General features: G+C 40.8%; 2 protein-coding genes across 7 annotated transcripts in view; both read right to left on the reverse strand.

Moving 5' to 3' along the window:
- Window positions 1-1,318: 1,318 nt before the first annotated feature.
- LOC118470943 (leucine-rich repeat-containing protein 24-like) lies at window positions 1,319-8,040 on the reverse strand. Its single transcript, XM_035952481.2, has 9 exons — window positions 8,034-8,040; window positions 7,853-7,948; window positions 6,567-7,091; window positions 6,329-6,496; window positions 5,220-5,318; window positions 5,037-5,120; window positions 3,011-3,100; window positions 2,858-2,926; window positions 1,319-2,778 (listed from the first exon to the last, which is right to left on the reverse strand). Exons 1-9 carry the CDS (start codon window positions 8,038-8,040, stop codon window positions 1,727-1,729), a joined length of 2,190 nt encoding a protein of 729 aa, XP_035808374.1. The 3' UTR covers window positions 1,319-1,726.
- Window positions 8,041-8,498: 458 nt separating this feature from the next.
- The window catches only part of camsap1b (calmodulin regulated spectrin-associated protein 1b), a 31,682-nt gene continuing 21,352 nt past the window's right edge, over window positions 8,499-18,828 (reverse strand). For all 6 annotated transcript variants that reach the window (XM_023279415.3, XM_023279411.3, XM_023279414.3 and 3 more), the window contains 9 exons: window positions 18,393-18,478; window positions 18,214-18,301; window positions 14,856-17,160; window positions 13,987-14,123; window positions 13,695-13,909; window positions 12,949-13,051; window positions 12,688-12,800; window positions 12,312-12,430; window positions 8,499-10,850 (listed from right to left, as the gene is read on the reverse strand). In XM_023279415.3, coding sequence (XP_023135183.1) covers window positions 10,554-10,850; window positions 12,312-12,430; window positions 12,688-12,800; window positions 12,949-13,051; window positions 13,695-13,909; window positions 13,987-14,123; window positions 14,856-17,160; window positions 18,214-18,301; window positions 18,393-18,478 — 3,463 coding nt within the window. In that variant the 3' untranslated portion in view covers window positions 8,499-10,553. The remainder of the gene's footprint in view (window positions 10,851-12,311; window positions 12,431-12,687; window positions 12,801-12,948; window positions 13,052-13,694; window positions 13,910-13,986; window positions 14,124-14,855; window positions 17,161-18,213; window positions 18,302-18,392; window positions 18,479-18,828) is intronic.

Below are 18,828 nucleotides of genomic sequence, written 5' to 3' on the forward strand. Positions count from 1 at the left end.
TGTTGACCTCATCAAATCTGGTCCTCTTTGAAAAAAGTTTGGACACCCCTGCATTAGACAGACGATGGAAACACCAAAATAAAGAGTCTCAACAACAGAAAATAATGAGAAATGCATTACCTGGAGACTCTTTATGTGTGTCAGGGTGAGGGTTGGACAGAAGTTTGTGTTGTTGATGTTGGTTGTGATGGAGGAGTCGCTGCAGGAAATAAACACAGATAAGTAATCAGTTATTTACATCAGTATGATTGGGAAAAGGTTCAATTAAACATAAAGTGAGACAAGAATCAGACGTACCGGTGGATGCAGGGAGCCTCTAACAGTCCGGTTAGTGGTGGAGAAGTCGTCCACTTTAATGGAAGCTGGAAGGAAACTGCCTGCAGAATTTGCATTTCATTAAAAATGATGGGAAATTCATTCAAGCAGAATCTGGAGGGGACAAACTTGACCCAAATAAAGGTATTAGAACTAAAAATAAAATCACTTTTTAAGAAATTATACATGAGAACAAAATAAGCTTTAAGAATGACCACATTGTGCAGAAAAACTTTGTTCCCAAGAGTTTTTTATTTAAATCTAATGGTTCATTTTTCAAATATCCTGCTAAGAGACAAACAATTAAAACTATATTAACATGATGAAAAACATTGTGTCTGAGTTTTAGGGCCACAGGTGGGAAAAATAAGTCAAGAAATAGACTCTGAGCAGGTTATATGAGGGATATAGATAATCTTAAGAAAAAAAATTCACCAAAAACCATGTCATTATTAGAAAATCCTAAAATTCAGCTAATTTCACATTAAGACAGACATCTGAACAGCATTACAGTGTTCTTGTTTTAGGCTGTTAAACTGGCAAAGACTTTTAATTTACCAGAGGCATTACACAAAGGAAACTACCCAGATTTCTAATTTATGAGAGACAAAAAGTCCAGAGCTCTCTTCCTCTGGTGCTTTTATTGTGACATTTTGTTTTAATCTGCCTCCTGTGAACCTTTAAACATTGTGAAGAAAAACCACAAGAGTCCTTTAAACAGCCAGAGATGCAGTGAATGTGATATCGATGTTCTTTAACCCTCGTGTCGTCCTGCGGGTCAAAACTGACCCGTTTTAAAGTTTGAAAATGTGGAGAAAAAAAAATCACAGTGAAACTTCTGATGTCTACATTTTCAACATTTTTGGGAAATCTTTGAACATTTTTTGGTGGAAAAAAGAAATGTTAAAAATGTTTCTTAAGAACATTCACATAAAATCAACCAAAATCCAGTGAATTTCACCAGATTTTGGTTGATTTTTATGTGAATGTTCTTAAAGAAAATAGAAGTTTTACTGGTATATATGGGATCACTTTAGATATTTTTAGGATTTTTTTTGGAAGATTTTTACTCATTTTTTGATAAACATTTAGAAGAATTTTCTTGCCAAATTTGGGAGATTTTTTTTTTTTTTTTAAATAAAGCTTTTAAGGGAAACTTTTAAAGAATTATTGGAATTTTCTTCCTAAAGGTTTTGCAAATTTTCAGAAATTTGGGGAATTTTTCTGCTGAATTTTTGGATTTTTTTCAGACAAGGAAACAATATTTTTGGTGCCCGTAAATGAGGACAACAGGAGGGTTAAACCTTTAAAGAACTGACTTTGAAATCATTTTACTTTAACATAAAGACTGAGAATAAACCTTTCATTTAATTCACTTTCTCTACAAAAAACCCTTTTCTAATTTCCTGTTTTATCTCCTCTGCTTGTTGGCCTGCATCTGCCTCCACCTCTCTCTGGTCCAGCGGCCGTTGTTGTGAGAAACCTCGTGCAGCAGGTCCATGAAGGCGTACTCGTTGCCTGACAACAGCGTTTCGTCGTCGGGCGAAGCTCCACCGGACGGAGCCTTGGATCCTGCAGCAGCTCTGGTTTCAGCTCTACGTCTGCCAGTAGCAGCTCGACTCGGCTCCTTCCTCACGTCAGATTTGCTGCTGCTCTCCTGTGGAGGATCTTCTGCAGGTTTCAGGTCTTGGGTTTGACTCTTCTGGGTTTTATTAGTGGCATCCTGGAGCTCTGGTTCCTTCTTTAGCTGCTCTGAGTCATCATGGGAGCTGATATTTGCTTCCATTTTCTGCTCCATCTCCATTTTCTTCTCTTCATCTGGGAACTTCTCGGTTATGTTTTGCTTCCCGAAAGTGAAGCCACCACCTTCCTCCTCCCCCTCCTCTTCATTTTCTTTCATTTTGCATCTTTCCTGCCACTGAGCTGCAGTCGGAGGCCAGGTTGAGATCCTCCCCATGACTTTTTCTAACTTTGTTCTTTGACCTTCAGTGGATTTTTCATCAGGACTTTGTTTGTTCTGGTTGGTTCCGATGCTCAGATAAGGAACCACACAAAGATCTTCTAGATTCCTACCAACATCCACTGTTTTCTCACTTTTCTGCATTATGTCTGTGGTGTTTGTGAGATTTTCTGTCTGACTTTCTTCTGCTACATTTTCATCCACCACTTTCTGCTTCCTCTCCTCGTGGTTTTCTGTTTTCTCACTTTGTAAAGTCACCTGATCTTTCCCAGATGCACAAAAATGAGACGTGAGGATTATTGCATTTGCTGACTTTGCTCTGACTCCGGTGAAAGATTTCCTCCAAGGCTCCTCCAGGTCTCTGCTCGAACCGTGTTCTTCTTCCTCCAGCTTCTTCTTCTTCTCTTCTGTTGGACATCCGGGCGTCACGGTTTTGTTTTTGCATTTTCGTCTGCGTAGCAAAGCCAGGAAACACACCACAAACAGCAGCACACATAGGACCACTGCAGAGGAGCGAGAGATTTTCAATTAAAGGTTCTACTTGTGCGAAATTTGCAAAAAAAAAGTTTAAAAAACCCTCACCGATTACAGCAGAGAGTATGCAGATGATATTTGTATCTTGAGGTGGTTGTGATGAAGATGATGTAGGAACTAGAAGGAAAAGATGAAGCACGGCTTAGTAGCTTATTTTGGAATTGAAATATCAAAGAGAAAGAGGAGAAGAATCAAATATACCAGCCAGATCTGTAGGTTTAGAGGGAAACTTGGTTGGTTTAGGGTGGATGGAGGAGTTTGTACCTGACGGAGGTGACGTCACATGAGGTCCTGAGAAGGAAAATGGACAAACTAAGCCACAAAAGTTCAGATAATCTTCTAAAAATGACTAAATGTAATATCTAAGCACCATCTGAGAATTTTGGGGCTTCCCAGGCGGATAAATTGAGCAAAATTTCAAAGACGTGAAACGGATGAAGAGTGCGTTCTGGTTACATTTAAACCTAGACTATACACTACCCTTCAAAAGCTTGGGGTCACTAAGAAATGTCATTGTTTTTGAAACAAAAGCAGTTTTTTTCAATGAAGATAACATTAAATTAATCAGAAATACAGTCTAGACATTGTTAAAATGGAAAAACAGCTGGTTTTTAATGGAATATCTCCATAGGAGTACAGAGGAACATTTCCAGCAACCATCACTCCTGTGTTCTAATGCTACATTGTGTTAGCTAATGGTGTTGAAAGGCTCATTGATGATTAGAAAACATTTGTGCAGTTATGTTAGCACATGGAGAAAAGTGGGAGTTTTCATGGAGAACATGGAATTGTCTGGGTGACCCCAAACTTTTGAACGGTGGTGTATATACTCATGACATTGTGCATTTTTCATGCTTCTGTGGCGCCACCTGAAGGTCAAATACCATCAAAATTTTCACGAGGCGTGTGCTGTTTGTTTTTTAATGCATTTTAGACTTATGGTTGTTTAAATCTAACATGCTGCATCCCCTGCACAAGAACATGACAAAAATTATAGTTAAACAGTCGAGCATTTTTACATATGAGAGCATTTGCACAATATCAACAACATTTATGTATAATTCTTGTTTATTTGTATGTTTTATTTGACTGATGTCCCTCCATTTTTGCACTTTGCTGCCGTCATGCTATAATTTTCCCCGCTAATAATTGTATCTTATTAAAAGGACTCTTTCTTTCTGAGTGAGGGCTTAAGAAGAAAAGACGTAATTTCCAGAAAAACAAGTACTTTTAATCAAATATTTTTAAAAACATAAAATATTTGTACTTTTTGCCACATGGAGTTAAACCTCCAGTATGTAGATCTTGTTCCACAGTTCTTTTTTGCCTAACTATTTGCAAAGTCAGTATTTACATAAATAATGTCCTAATTTAACAAGAAAAAGTCCTAATATGAAGTGGAGTTGGGTATAATATTAGAAGGAAACTAATATTACTGAGATGATACAAAATAATGTTATAGTTCACATTAAATGGTGGAAAAAAACTTTGGAAAATATTTAAATTTTGGTGGCCAACAAGTGAAAATTTATGCTACATATTTAATCAGATGAAACGTAGATTAAGTTCATAAAATAAAATGTTTCTCGTATAAGTAAACATGAAAAAAGTGGAGAGATTGTTCAAGCAGAAACTGATGGGGGATATACTGACAAACCTGTCCTGAATTAAGGTATTCCAAATAAAAACTGAACATTACCCTGTTTAAAACTGGAGATCTAGAATATAAGCTGTTCTACAAATGACCACATGGTGGTGCTGTTCACAAAAAAAAATATTGGTTCCAATGCATTTTAGAGTATATAAATGCTTTGGTTCATTTTTGCAATAAAAAGACACCACAAAACTATATTTATGTCATCAGATTTAGTTTTTAAGGCCAAAGTTGGGAAAAATAAATGAAGAAAAATACATTTAGGAATAAAGAGGGAGTTATTTTGTGAGTTTTTATGCCAAATGAGGGATGTGGATGACCTTAAATTGAAGGTCTTACTAACAACCGTGTTATTATCAGGAGTTGTATGAGACTAGAAATAAACTAAATCAATTTCATGATGCAGGAGTCGACAGCTGGATAAGTTATGAAGAAACAGAAACCATCCTCTTGAAAGCCAAGTTTAAATTCATGGTTTTGGCTGACTAGGATTTTAGTACCTAATATTTCTCATTATATTAGTAATGACATCCTAAAAATGAACAAAACCAAGATGAGAAGAACCAAATGTACCGGAGTTTGAAGCAGACGTAGTGACTGATGTGAGACTATCAGTGGGTTTGGGTTGGACAGAAGTTTCTAATGATGAAAGTGTTGCTGAAGAGAACAACAGATACACAAAACACAAATTAAAAATGTAAAAAATGTCAAATATCAAATAGAAAATTTGATTGAGACGAGAAGAGCCTCATGTACCGCTGCGAGTAGAGAGTATTGGTGCTTCAGTGGGTTTAGGTTGGACTGAGGATTCAGTTTTTAATGTTGGTCTTGGTGAAGGAGTTGTCACAACTTCTGCTGCAAGAAACAGATGTATAGTTGTGAACAAAAGTTAAAATACACTTGGAAAAATCCTTCATTGATTTATTATAGGTCTTCTGGTAATATAACGAAATCTGACGGGTCAAAAACATACATACAGCAACTTAAATGATCAGTTTTAGTGATGTAGAAACTTGTGTTCATCATATTTTCTTAAAGTTCTGTGGTCAGATAAAACTAAAATTGAGCTATTTGGTCCCAATGACCAGAAATATGTTGGAGGAGATAAGATGAGGCCTTTAAATCCAAGAATACCAGATTGACCATCAAGCATGGTGGTGGTAGTATTATGCTCTGGGGCTCTGTCGCTGCCAGTGGAACTGGTGCTTTACATAAAGTAAATGGAATAATGAAGGAAGATTACCTTCATATTGTTCAGGAAAACCTAAATTCATCAGCCAGAAGGTTGAGTCTTGGATGCAGTTGGGTGTTTCAACAAGACAGTGACTCCAAACACACATGTAAAAGGATAAAGAAATGGTTAAATTAGGATGGAATTAAGGTTTTCCTGACATATACTGTGTGGGCTGTGACGAAGAAACAAGTCTGTGTCAGAAAGCCAACACATTTAGTTGAACTGCAACAATTCTGTCTGAAAGAGCGTAAAAAGATACAACCAGAACCTTGTAGACGGCTCTGAACAGCATCTAGTTGATGTGAAAATGGCCAAAAGACTCAGACATGAGCATTGATGTTTGTATATTTTTGACCCAGCGGATATTTAAATATTTCCAGAAGACCTATAATAAATCTATGAAAGAAACAAAATGAGAAATTGAAAGATTATTTTTTGTGACAAAGATACATGAGTTTCAATGAGTCCATCATAGAAAATTAGGAGTTAAAGGCGTCATTGGAAACTCAGGATGATGTACATGGTCTTTTCGAGGGTAAGTAAACTTTTGTTCACGACTGTATGAAGCACGAACTGTTGATGTAAAAACATCGTCAATGTAAAGGTGAAGGAAGCTGATTGGCAGATGTACCAGTGGATGCAGGGAGTGTTGGTCCATCAGAGTGGTCGCTTCGAGGTGATTCAGGTGAAGATGTCGTCATACAGACCGACACGTTCCAAACAGGTCGTCCCTTCAGAGACGGTGGAGTCTCACAGGTCACGTCCATCTGTCTGTCCAGCAGAGATCTGCTCTGTAGATCTGAGGACAGAAGCAGCTTCAGGTTTACAAATGTTCTGCAAACTCACTAATTGAGTGATGTTACACAAACCTTTCAGGAAGTCGACAAAGTCTTGGACTCCGCAGGAACAGTCCCAGGGGTTCCCGTCCAGTCTGATCCTGGTGGAGTTTAGAGACCTGAAGACTTGTGGTGAGACTCGAGTCAACCTGTTCTCAGACAAGTCCAACTCAGCCAGCGTGGTCAGGGAGCTGAAACTCATCACACCAATTGCACTGATTCTGTTCTCATTCAGCCGCAGAGATTTCAGGCTAACGAGTCCGTGAAGCATGAACTTGTCGACAACTTCAAATAAATTTTGTGTTAGACTGATCTCAGTGAGGACAGAAGGATCTCCAAACCACCCTGGACTCATCTGTGACAACATGTTCCCATCTAAACTGAGATTTCTGAGATTAGGAAGCGAGCTGAAGGCCGATTCGTCGATTCCTGTGATACCGGCGTTGTTGAAGGTGAGCTTGGTGATGGACATGAGGCTGTCGCTGTGGAACACCGTGGAGTTGATCTCTCCAACATTTTTAGGGAACATCACCAGAGTGGAACAACCGGGGTCAAAATCTAATGGACAGAAGAACAAGTTTCGTGTCCGTTTCTAAATAAATCTGAAACCACATCTGTCAGTCCTGTAGCAGATGGTCTGATCTCAGCATCATGGAGTTAGTCTGGGATTAGATGACCAAACTAGGTGAGAAGAACAGCAACAAGTTCTCGAAGACACGGAACATCCTACCTGCTAAGTACCGTAAAACTGTAAACTAAAGGTCACAGCAAGTTTTGATTAAACCATTTGAACCCCAAAACCCACAAACAGCTTTGAAAGGTATGCTTTTTTAAAAAAATCATAAAAATATATAAGCTTACAAGTGTTTATCATTTCTTTATCTACATGTCTCATTTTAAAACTCAGGAAAAACAAATCATTTACTCTAAAAATGCTGCACTCCTCGCACAACCAACAGTGAATGTATTATTGACTCAGCTGCAACCAACAGTCACGTGACAATAATGTAGAGACTTTTCCGCTGAACTGCAGACTGTGTTTACATTTAGCAGACAGGACACAACTGTGGAAAGAATTAAAAAATGCAAATAGTAAATTCTCTGTACTATGTAGCCACGTGTAAAAAAAATGTAAAAAAAAATGTAAGAATATAGATAATGGTAGGTCTTAAAGGGTTGATTTAGATTTTTTCTGTTAGTTGCATTTTGTATGAAGCTACTTTTAGTGCCCAGAACTTTTGCCCAGTACTCTACATCTTTATGCTAGTAAAGTCTACTGAAACTTCTCCACTAGAAGCTTGAAAATTAAAAGTCCTCACGTGATGGGATCTCCTGGCAGATCAGAATCGTTGCCTCTCTGTAACAAGGTCGACTCAGACGCAGACCTGACAGCAGTAAAACAAGACCAGCTACACCTGTGGAGAGGCAGATCAGGAATATTAGCTTCAGCTTCATCATTTTCTACCTACAGCATGAGCAAGAAAACACAAGTACACTTACCCCTCATGGTGAAAAACGAAGGATGCAGGTCCACAACTCTATTGTCGAGTGACGGTTTATAAAGTTTGATGGTCTTGTGATCACCTGAACTACCAGAAACACGGTTGCCATGACAGACGGAGGTTAGCCGCGGTTGTGATGCGATGCCGTCGAAGCCGCTGTTCCAGTTGGTTGGTGGAGCGTGAGGCGGTTTGAACCAGAGGAGGCCTCGAGATGTTTTCACAACTTAAGTTGCTTAAATTAGAAACCAACAAGTCATGCTGGGTGATGCATTTTCTTCTTTTCTCAGAGAAAACTTAACATTCCAGTGCAAAGATGCAGCATCATGACAATCCAATAAACCAAAACAAATAAATAAAATGCGTGATAGAGGACGTGCTGTCGTGTAAAGATTAAAATCAGTGCAGCTGGCAAAAGGAAAACAAACAGTGAGTCTCACAAATGGACAAATCAAGCCATGAGAAATTCAGAAAATGAAAAATGTGACTTTTATTTACTTGAAAATTTATTGTTTCAGTGCTTCCATTTTAAAATAAATAGATGGCATGGGATCAAAGATAAAATCAACAAGGATGAAAAGTACACTAGTGTAACAAAAAAAGAAAACCAAAAAGGTGACCAAATGCCAATACAATCTTTTAGTTAACATAAAAATACACTCTCATACAATTAAAGATCTACCACCCTCCCTCCCTCCCCTAAAATGCAGCAAAACGAGAAATCAAGTATTGTTTTTGGAGACAGCAGTAGTATCATATCAGTGGAGGCCCCTTCAGTTTTATTCTATTAAAATTTTAGTGTTTGGTTTTAGTTTCCACATTTACTTTCCGGAGCACACAACAGCAGTGTTAATAATTAGTTTTTCTTTTTATGCCCGTTCTTAAAAAGGTACAAATAATCTTCCAACAAACAGAAAGTAAAGTGCTCGTGCAACACTTCTGGTTGTTCTCGAGGCCAACAGATGGTTAAAAAAAAAAAGCACTTTGATTTTGGGGGGAAAAAAAAACAACAGAAGAGAAGAGAGACGACGTGGCAGTGTTGGTCAACACCTTGGAGGAATGTTCTTTAATGTCATAGCTGAACCACAGTCCCCCTGCCTGCCCGCAAACACAAACCCTCCCCTTTGTGAATATATCAAATACTGTCATTCGAACAGGCTCTTCACAATAAGAGCGCGTGGGCCGGCTCTTAGAGATGGCCGACGACAACACTCAGGGAAGGAGTGGGGGGAGGTTACGAGGGGAGGAGGGGGAGAGAGAAGCCACATTGCATGAAAGAAGCCGCTGACAAGTGTTCATGAGTGCACCTTTATACAGGACAATTCAAGAGTGCCCAGTGGAGAAAACACAACTAAGCTCTAAACATCAGAGAAATCCCCGTTATGATGAAAACATAACATCAGCTTTAACTTTATACCACATTGCTTTAATAATAATAAAAAAAGCTGAAACAAAACAAAAAAAGCATCATTTCTGTACCAAAGCCTATCATTCACCCTCTTTCGACACCCTTGTGAAACGAAAAAAAGGATGTTTTGACAAATAAAAGTATTTAAAATGACCATCATTAATGTTTTTTTTTTGTTTTTCTTATTTTTTTTGTTTTTGCAATACACATATCCAGTGCTACACGATCAGCGTCTAGTTTTAAAAAGCGGGTTGAATAAATAGACGATAGTACCACGATGCGTGAAAAGGCCAACAGATGTCCGAGGGAGACCTGAGGATGAGGAGCTCCCCCGAGACAAAAGAAGAAGACAGTTCAGAGCAGCAGGGCTTTTTTTGTTGATTTTTTGGAGATCCCTGGTGAGGCAAAAATCGGCAATGCCAGCCTGATTCGACAGATTCGACAGTTCACGCAGGAAGAGATTGTTGTTGCTGAGGGCGGCAGAGCTAAGCCCCCGACAGTCCTAAAGGGTTGTAACAAAGGTCCCTTGGTTCAGATTCTTTCTGAAAAGAGCGATGGAAACTCCCCCCCTCCGATGTCTCCCAAATTTTGTCCAAAAAGAGAGAGGCGTTCCCGGAGAGAAAGGGAAGGATTTTTAGTCCTGCAGCTGAGCTCTCAACCACGACAGTGCCGAACTAATAAATACTTCATGTAGAAAAGAACATCCATCACATATGACAGGAAGAAAAAAAAAACAACGCCACATGCTCGAGTTGTGGTTGTAAAAAGTAAAAAAAGAAAACTATAAAAAGTAGCCTAAAATAAACCTGAACAGATCGCACTGAGATCACAGGGAGAAGAAGCGAGAATTCAGCCGGCATTTCCTCTTTTTGTTGCAAGCACCAGTCCACCCGTGAACCACACACACATTCATACATTCACACACACACCTTTTCCCTTGTTTGTGTCTTAGTCTGCCTACAGACGACCACATGTCCGTAGATGTGGACAAGTAGGTTTCCGGACCAAGCTTGGCTGTGGGCATCGATGCAGTCTATTCAGGAAAACAAGCACGAAGGGGGGCTAAGATGATTCAGATGAGGGTCGGGGGGGGGGTTTGGATAATCCCACCCACTATTTCCCACTTTTCTTTGGCACAGCGCTTCTCTTGGCCTGCCACAGGTGGTTGTGGATGGTCAGGGCGTCCACGCTGACCGACACAGTCTTGGCAGGGATGACGGTGAACTGCTTCCGGTCCGAGCTGTACTTGTACAGCTTGTCGATCATCTTCTTGCTGATGCTCTTGGGTCCGGTGCCCGTCAGCTTCTGGATCTCCTCGGTGTCGGGGAAGTACGAGTAGAGCGCCCGGAACTGACAGCCACCGTCGCGAAACAGGATCATCAGGTGGTTGGACTCGCACTTCTCCAGCTCCTGGCAAGGAAGGAGGTAAAAACTAGTAATAATAATGCTACTTTAGGCATAAATAAAACACTGAGGTACATAAAGCATTGAGACTGCTAGTTTAAATTATAAAAAGACAGAAAAACTAAAGTGTCTTATCAGCATCAACACATTCTGTGTGAATTGTGACTATTTTGTGCAGCATCTATTTTCTACATATACTAAAATATTAACTATATCGTTATTCTTCTACTTACTAACAAATTTGTGCAATATTAATACTATCCTCAGTACTTCTATTCAAGAAAGATGTGCAATACTGTTATTTCTAGAACTAGTATTTCTGTATACTTTTTTAAAGTTTTTGTACTACATTCCTTAAATGTTTCCACCATCTTTGCTGCTCTACCACTCAAATTTCACCACTGTGGGATTAATAAAGTCTTATCATATCTTGAAAAAAACACCTGGTGCTGTATATTGCTTGGTATTTTTAGCATTGGTGTTGCATGGCTATTAAGTTTCTCTCTTTTCATCTGTGTGTTGATGTTATTTAGCCCCAAGAGAACCAGAGTTTAACCCACTCTGGTTTACAAATTGTGCTGTCACAGAAGAGGAAGAAATAAATTCCCAGTAAGCTGAGAGGAGTCATAGCTCATGTTGCTAAGATAGCAGTGCCACAGAAGTTTATGTTTAGATGTTAAAGGCAAAAATGAATCAACAGTTTTAAAAATACAGTCAGTGTGAAGCAAAATTGCATTAAGATATAAACGCTGTATATTATTTTTCTTAAAGCAATGCACATTTTACATTTTCTGCTTTTATTTTTCTATTTACACTTATATTTTTTGGACATGTTTCTACTTATGTTTATATTTTTTTGTGTTGCTTTTATTTCTAAGAGTGTGAATGGGAGCAACTTTAACGTAAGCAATTTCCCTTGAAGGATCAATAACGTTTTTCTGATTCTGATTGCATATTATTAAACTGTTTAATTTGGAAAGGCAAATTTTGACAAACTATTTTTAAGATTATTTTGACTACAGTGACCAAACAGTTCCTCAAAGCTGCAATGCGGTACTTTTACATATAAAACTCACACAATGCTGACTAGCTGCTTCAGCAAAAGGTAAATCTCTGAATTTCACAGCATACTGGAGTTTTACACCTTATGTTTGGTGCACCGTTAGCGCTACCTTTTGAATTAACCAGCAATGATTGGTCTTCTGGAGCTGAGAAGGGGAGCAACTGTGGCAATTGAGGAAGGCCCAGCAACTATCAGTAGGAAGACCCTACAGTGCAAAAACCTTAGGAGGCAACAACAGTTTCTAATGCTCCTAATGAAAAAGAAACTCAGCATTTAGAAGAAAGATTTCAGTCTGAAAAGAAAATGATCAATGGTGAGGCAAATGTCTGATGCATATGTTGCACATTAGGTATACAGTTCACTAGAGAGACATAAAGTGGGTCCATGTGAGGCAGAAAACTGACCTCTAGGATCTGGTTCTTCTGGGGTTCGTTGACTTTGCCGGCTAGGCAGCAGTGAGAGATTGCATTATGGATGATTGGCTTGTTTGACTTGGCGCTGGGCTCCTTGAAAAGTTTGGGACCTGCAGGAGAAAAGCCAGTTAGACAGCATTCATGTTATCTAACACATAAAAAGAAAGAAAATAGTCCTATCTGCCAAAAGACTACAAATTAACTCTGGCTAAGAAGTTTACTCTTTAGTAGTCAGTCAGGTGTGGCAGGTAACTACAGTTCAAGGAAAACAGTGAAACTGACTAAAAAACACAACCACAGGTGATTATCATAGCAATATCTGTTGATAGATGAAAAAAAACAAATATAATGAAATCTGTGCACTTACCTGTATATTCAGCCATGGAAGTGATGGAAGATGCAGTGGAGCCGTTGTCCCAGTCTCTTTCTGCAGTTCGACTGTTGTTACGACTCCCTGGAAACGACTCCACGGAGTCGCAGCTGCACACAAAGAAACAGACAACAGGTTTAACATGATGGCATTTTTTAAAATTACTATAAGTTCGTTCAGTCTTATACATGACACCTTGCACTGAATATTCCTAAGCACAAGCTGTACAACAACACAAAGAAAACACAATCAGTGTACCGCTGGGAGCCGGCCCCTCCAGAGTTGACACTGTCGGCCTCATTGGTCGCTGCAGAGGCCAGAGACAGACTGGAGCCTGACTGGGCGTTGCTCAGGTTGTCAGCTGGAAGACACAGAGAAGACCGTTTGAAAGATGTTATAAATATTAGTGTCATTTAAATCCAACTTCTTGGCAGCTGGATGGAAAATACTCTTAAGTAAGATGCCTGGAAAGCACCATAATTTCATTAAATACATAAATAAGCATTGCATATCAATCTAATTCCTGCAACTTAAATGTTTTAAGTAAAAAGCATGAAATAAGTCAAAGCTAATTATTCAAATTCTGCATTTGTTCAATGTAACTCAGAGCTTGAAGTTTCTCTAGATCACTTTTGAGCTTTATACAAGTATATTTCTTTGATGTAAGCAGTGGTGATCTTTGCTTTAGGAAAAGAAGAAACTCTTCAGAAAACACAACCTCAATTTTTTATCTTTGACCCATGAATTCAAAGACATTACCCAAACAGTTCCAAGATGCCATCAATGTCAGAAAATGCTGTAACTTTAATACAGTTTGTTTCAATTAAATCAGTTGCATTAATAATTGTAGGGGACGTAAGTATCACTAAAGGGTAAAATGGAACTAATGTCAGTCAGCCCGTTTGCCCCACAGCTCAGATGGAAATACCAGATGACATGCACCGTACTGACTCATGAATGGAGAGCTTTATCTAAATGTCAAACTGGTGATGTAACCGTCTTACGTATGGAAGAGCACTTGGAGAAATTGTCACTGGAGGATTCCTCTCTGAAGACGGACTTGGGTTTGTGTTTCTGCTTCGGTTTGGGGGTTTTGGGCTTCACCAGGCCTTGTTCCTCAAACATCTCCTGCTGCTTCCTCCGCAGATATTCCTGCTTTATCAGCTCCCGTCGTGTCTTCTCCTCTTCTTTACGCAAACGGTCCTCCTCGGCCTTCCGTCTGCCGTTCAAATATTTTAGCATTTTACTGGAATAATAACACCTGAATTTAAGGTTAATATTGTGAAATTAACATACCTGGCTTCATCTCGCTTGAGCTCAGATTCTGCTTCTAGTTGTTGTTTACGGAGCCGAGCCTCCTCGGCTTTCTTCTGCTGTTTCAACAAGAACGCTGCTCTTTTCTTAGCAAGCTCGTCCTCCGCTTTCTGCTCATCCTAGAACATGAAAGAAAGAATTTAATACATCTGTAATGTAGTGCTGAAATCAACAAATAAGTGGTCGGTCATTTTCAACATTTATCATATTTTCAGCCAATTTAAGATTTTTTTCTAGTGATACTATGGGGGAAAAATGACTCCACATCCTATAGATATTTTACTAACTAGAGTTTTATTATTTTTTCATCCTTGTGTCTTATCTGTGCTTTGTAAATACAGCCAGCAGTTCAGCCCATTTCAGTAAAAAAAGTCCTGAATTTTTTGTCATGTGACCACTGATTGCAGCAGAATCACTTGTGGCTTCACGGTCACATTGAGTAGCATAGAATTTTTTGTTCTTTTACAGAATCCGGTTATTGGAAACCCTTCATTTTGGAAGAATTTTTTTCATGAGGCACAGAAAAGTAGGTGATTTTGATAAAATATCCCAACTTTCGACAAAACTAAAAATCCCATATGATGAGTCCATGGACCATCAGGTAGTATAAAATCCAACAACTGTTTTGTTTTTCCAATTTCTTTCTCCGATAAATGGTGAAATTTTAGCAATTTTTAGGAAAATCAGCCGCATTTCAATCCCACTGGCAGGCTTTGAGGTTGAAAGGTTCAACTAGTATGTCATCTGAGAATTAATAGACAATTACAGCCCACTGTATGGTATAAAATCATCAATACTGTGGAAACAACTACATGAACAAAATATTTAAATTATTTATGTAAAGGTGGTACCTTGAAGAAGAAGCCCATGACTGACTTCTGCTCTCCGTCGCCCCCTTCCGTTGTTCCGTCCTGGGCACCCTCCGCCTCTTCAGGAGCCTTCAGATCTGACAGATCGACCTCAATCAGGTGGGCTTTGCTGCGCTGCACGTCTTCTGATGGTATGTTCTCTTTCCCTGAACCGTCTGAAGAGCTGAGCTCTGACTCTCTCAGGGTGCTGGACAGGCACTCGTCAAAGGACACTTCTGGGGCAGTCACTGACGTCAGGTCCACTCGGGTCGGCAGGCGCACGTTGGCTTCATCGTGAAGTCTGAAGGTGTTGCTCCGAATGTGGCCAGCTCCTGGCCTGTCGATTGTCTCTCCCGCTGTGGGGTTTCTGGGGCTGTCGGGCTGCTCGGCCCTGGGGGACCTGCCCCCAGCTAACTGCCTCGGGTGTGGTAATGTCTCTGAGCCGATCTGAGTTGGGGTGAGGGTCCTGGCGGCCTGCCGGCTCTGCTCCTTGGCTATCTTTAGTTCTGATGGTTTGGACCTGGAGCTCCGGCCTGAGCTCAGTTTGGGGGGTTTCCTGGTGGGGGCAGTGCTACTGCCAGAGAGGTGCTCCACATAGTGAAAGATTGCCCCCGCCTTAGATTCACCATTTTTGTTGCTGGTGGGAGGGGAAGGAGCTGCACCAGGAGGGGACTGTACATTCTGTTTCATGAGCATCTCCTGCTGCAGGGAAAGCTGCATCATCTGCTGCTGGATGCTGCCGATGGCTTCGTTCAACAGCTCAATGGAGCGGCTGCACTCATTCAGGTCCAACTCTTCTTCTAGATAAAAGCTTCCGCTGTTCCCTTTCTTGTCGGCTCCTAAGGCACCAGGAGAAGTGGTCCCCTCCATCTCTTTCTCCCCTCTCAGAGTTTCAACACACATATCATCTTTACTTGATGGTCCCTTCTCCCCATTGAGGTCATCTTTAGAGATGTCAGCTTTTAGCGGGTTGGGTAATGTGTCGCTCTTTCCTCCGCCTTTCTTTACAATGTGCAGAAAGGCAGCTTTTCCCAGCTTCTGCCTCTGCCTCGCTGACAGCACCTCCATCTTCTTCTTCTGGTGCTCAATGGCACGTCGCTTCTCTTCCAGTTGCATACGGAGCTGGACGATTTCAGAAGCCAGTACATTCGCACCGCCGCTACCATCCCCTGTACGATTACATCCTCCCAAGGGGGATGAAGGGCTCTGGTCTCTCTTAAGCCTCCAAGAGGAAGGCAGAGGGCCGCTGCTCTCCGATCCATCTGGAGTGGTCCTCTGGGAGCTGGAGGCACTGGAGCGTAAGTCATGGTTGCTGCCAAAGCGTTGCTGCTGTGCTTTACGCTCAGCAAAGGAGGTCATGCGCACGCTGCCACTGGCCATGCTGCTGGCCTGGGAGTGTGTGCTGAGACAAGGGCTGGAACGCCCGCTGCCCCCGTTCATATCTTTGTCCTCGTGCTCTTTCACATTCATGTCTTCTTGGAGTTTGGCTGATTCTTCTTCCTCATCTTCCTCATTGAGGGCCTTCCGGGGCCAGTTTGTGTCTTTAGTGGTAACAGCTTCATCCAAATCCTCTTCCTCCTCGTCCAGGTCTTCTAGCTCAGCGTCCAGGCCCTGGCTAGACTTTGGTTCTTCAGAATCTGAATGCAGGTAGAAACCCTCAGCTGGCTCCCTGGACGAAGGATCCACACTGCTGGTGACAGCTGGCCTGAAACCTGCCTCATCCTGGGAAGGCTCCTCTGTAGAGTCCATTTCCTCACCTGGAGGAGTAAATGTTTGGTTCAGATTGCAGGGAGCTTTCCTACGAACGGCTGATGCAGATCCATCTCCTCTGCGTAAAGAGCCCCTCCCTGCAGACCGAGAAACCTCACCACTCTCCTCCTCCTTGTTTAGGCATACAGACTTCTCTTTTGCCGTTTTGAGCACGGCAGGCATTAGTGGTTCTAGATAAAAGCTATCTGGTGCAGGTTTGGAGTCAGCGGAAGGTTTGGGTCCAACTGGGGCAGCTGCTTGTGTCCCATCAACCCGTTTGGGGATGACGGGACTATCAGTCCTGGCAACTGCCACCAGAGTTTCTTCCTCATCCTCAATGTTGACATTCCCCAGCAGGCTGTGGCCATTAACTCTGCGCATCGCAGCATGTGATGGCTGGAGGGCGGACGCCTGGTGTTTGGGAGTGGCGTTCATGACGTTGGATGCCAGGCTGTCCTTACTGATGGAACGAGCAAGACTCACGCTGTCACCAGAAGCCATGTCTGCATCACTGTCTGTGGCTGAATGCAACAGGTAGGGGCTCAGTGTGGACAGAGGTCTGCAGAAAGAACATATATGGGCAAAAAAAGTCAGTTTAATACACAGATGTTACAATATTCAGAATTCATGGTTGGTATGGCACAATACTAGAAATTTGGTAGTTGGTACCACTGACTAATTTCGATGCCACACAAAAAAAAAGAAACCGTTGAAATTGATGTAATTTAGGATCAATTTGTATTTAAACAACCTGAGATGGAACTTTAAAGCAACAACAAAATTAAACATTACTCTAGTCAAAGCAATATTGTGCCAAACAATATAAAACCATCAGCTTTTTTCCTGTGGCATCTCTACTGCAGTGCTCAGCTGCCTGCTATATGAAAAAGAGGGCATAAATAGCTTAGGTTAATGAACATATGGAAAAAAATACTGACTTTGCAGACAGCAGAGAGGAGCCATCAAGTATTTAAAACAAACAGCACTGTGTTATTGGTTTCCATGGGACTTTCGCATGAGTTTTTGTCCCATTTTCTGTGTGCATTTGTCTACTGTGCAGCTTTCTCTTCTGCTGATGTCGGGGAAATACCAAGAAACTACTGCACACATCACTACAACTTGACAGACTGGTAACGTTGGTAGCCTACTAACATTATCAGCTCACACTGTGACGTGTTGTTAATATAAAGCAACCTTTTTTAGCATTCTCATCTTGAAATATGACTTTTTCCACAAGTATCAGTGGACCTGCTGATCCATCTGCACTTGCAATGCCATTCTAGAGAACTCACAATCTCCAGTACACTAATTTTGGTAGCAACTTGGTACCAAAATAACATAGAAAGTTCTCGTGACATCCTTAGTTTGTTTACATTTCATATCTGCACACTTGGGCCTTCCTTACTCGACATTCTAATTTTATAATTTCCAAAGTTTTCCTGTGTCACAGTTTGAAACAAGTAACACTTTTTGCCTCAGCTGCACTCAATTAGACTTTTTAATCCATCCATATGGAGAACTGTAACTGTAGTGTAAGAAAGGTCTTGGTACATAAACAAACACATGTTTTAGATTGAAAATGCATGTATTTTTTCAATATATTTTCAGGCACCTCTGCCTCTTGTCAGGCCATGCTACGACAGAGCCTCTGGGTTGTTGCCCGTCCATCTGAGTCAGGGAGTTCGAACGGTTTCTTAGACCTGCACAGAAAAATTTATGAGCATTCAGTGAGTATCAAGACAACATGATACTTTGCTCATATATGTAGAAGATTTTAAGACTTATCTTTACCTGTACTATCCTCCCCTTGCTGCTTTTGTTGTCTCTGTCGCAGGGGCAGAAGTGGGTGAGATGGACTGAAAGTCGGACCCCCTTTACTAAAAGGAAATAAAAGAGAAGAAAACATAAAATCACAACTTCATTCAGGCACTTCCTAGAAGAGATAGGCAGAAAATTTGTCACTCAGTCAAGGTTACAGCAAAGACAAGACGACCCAAAACATATCAGAATCCAGTCTGATGCCTTCAGTCACTGTACAAGTCAGATATTTCAACACACAACAGACAAGCAAGTGGAATGGCAACATCCAAACAGCACTAATTCTGTGCTTCCTAAATTTTCAGACAAACGCACAAAGACTCACTGCAGCATTCAGCTTCACACAGTGCAAATGAAGACAGAGGGTTAGAGGTGAAGGGCACACGAGAATGAAAACCAGACACCGCTG

This window comes from Amphiprion ocellaris, chromosome 6 (genome assembly GCF_022539595.1).
Source record: "Amphiprion ocellaris isolate individual 3 ecotype Okinawa chromosome 6, ASM2253959v1, whole genome shotgun sequence".
Taxonomy (NCBI): Eukaryota; Metazoa; Chordata; class Actinopteri; family Pomacentridae; genus Amphiprion; species Amphiprion ocellaris.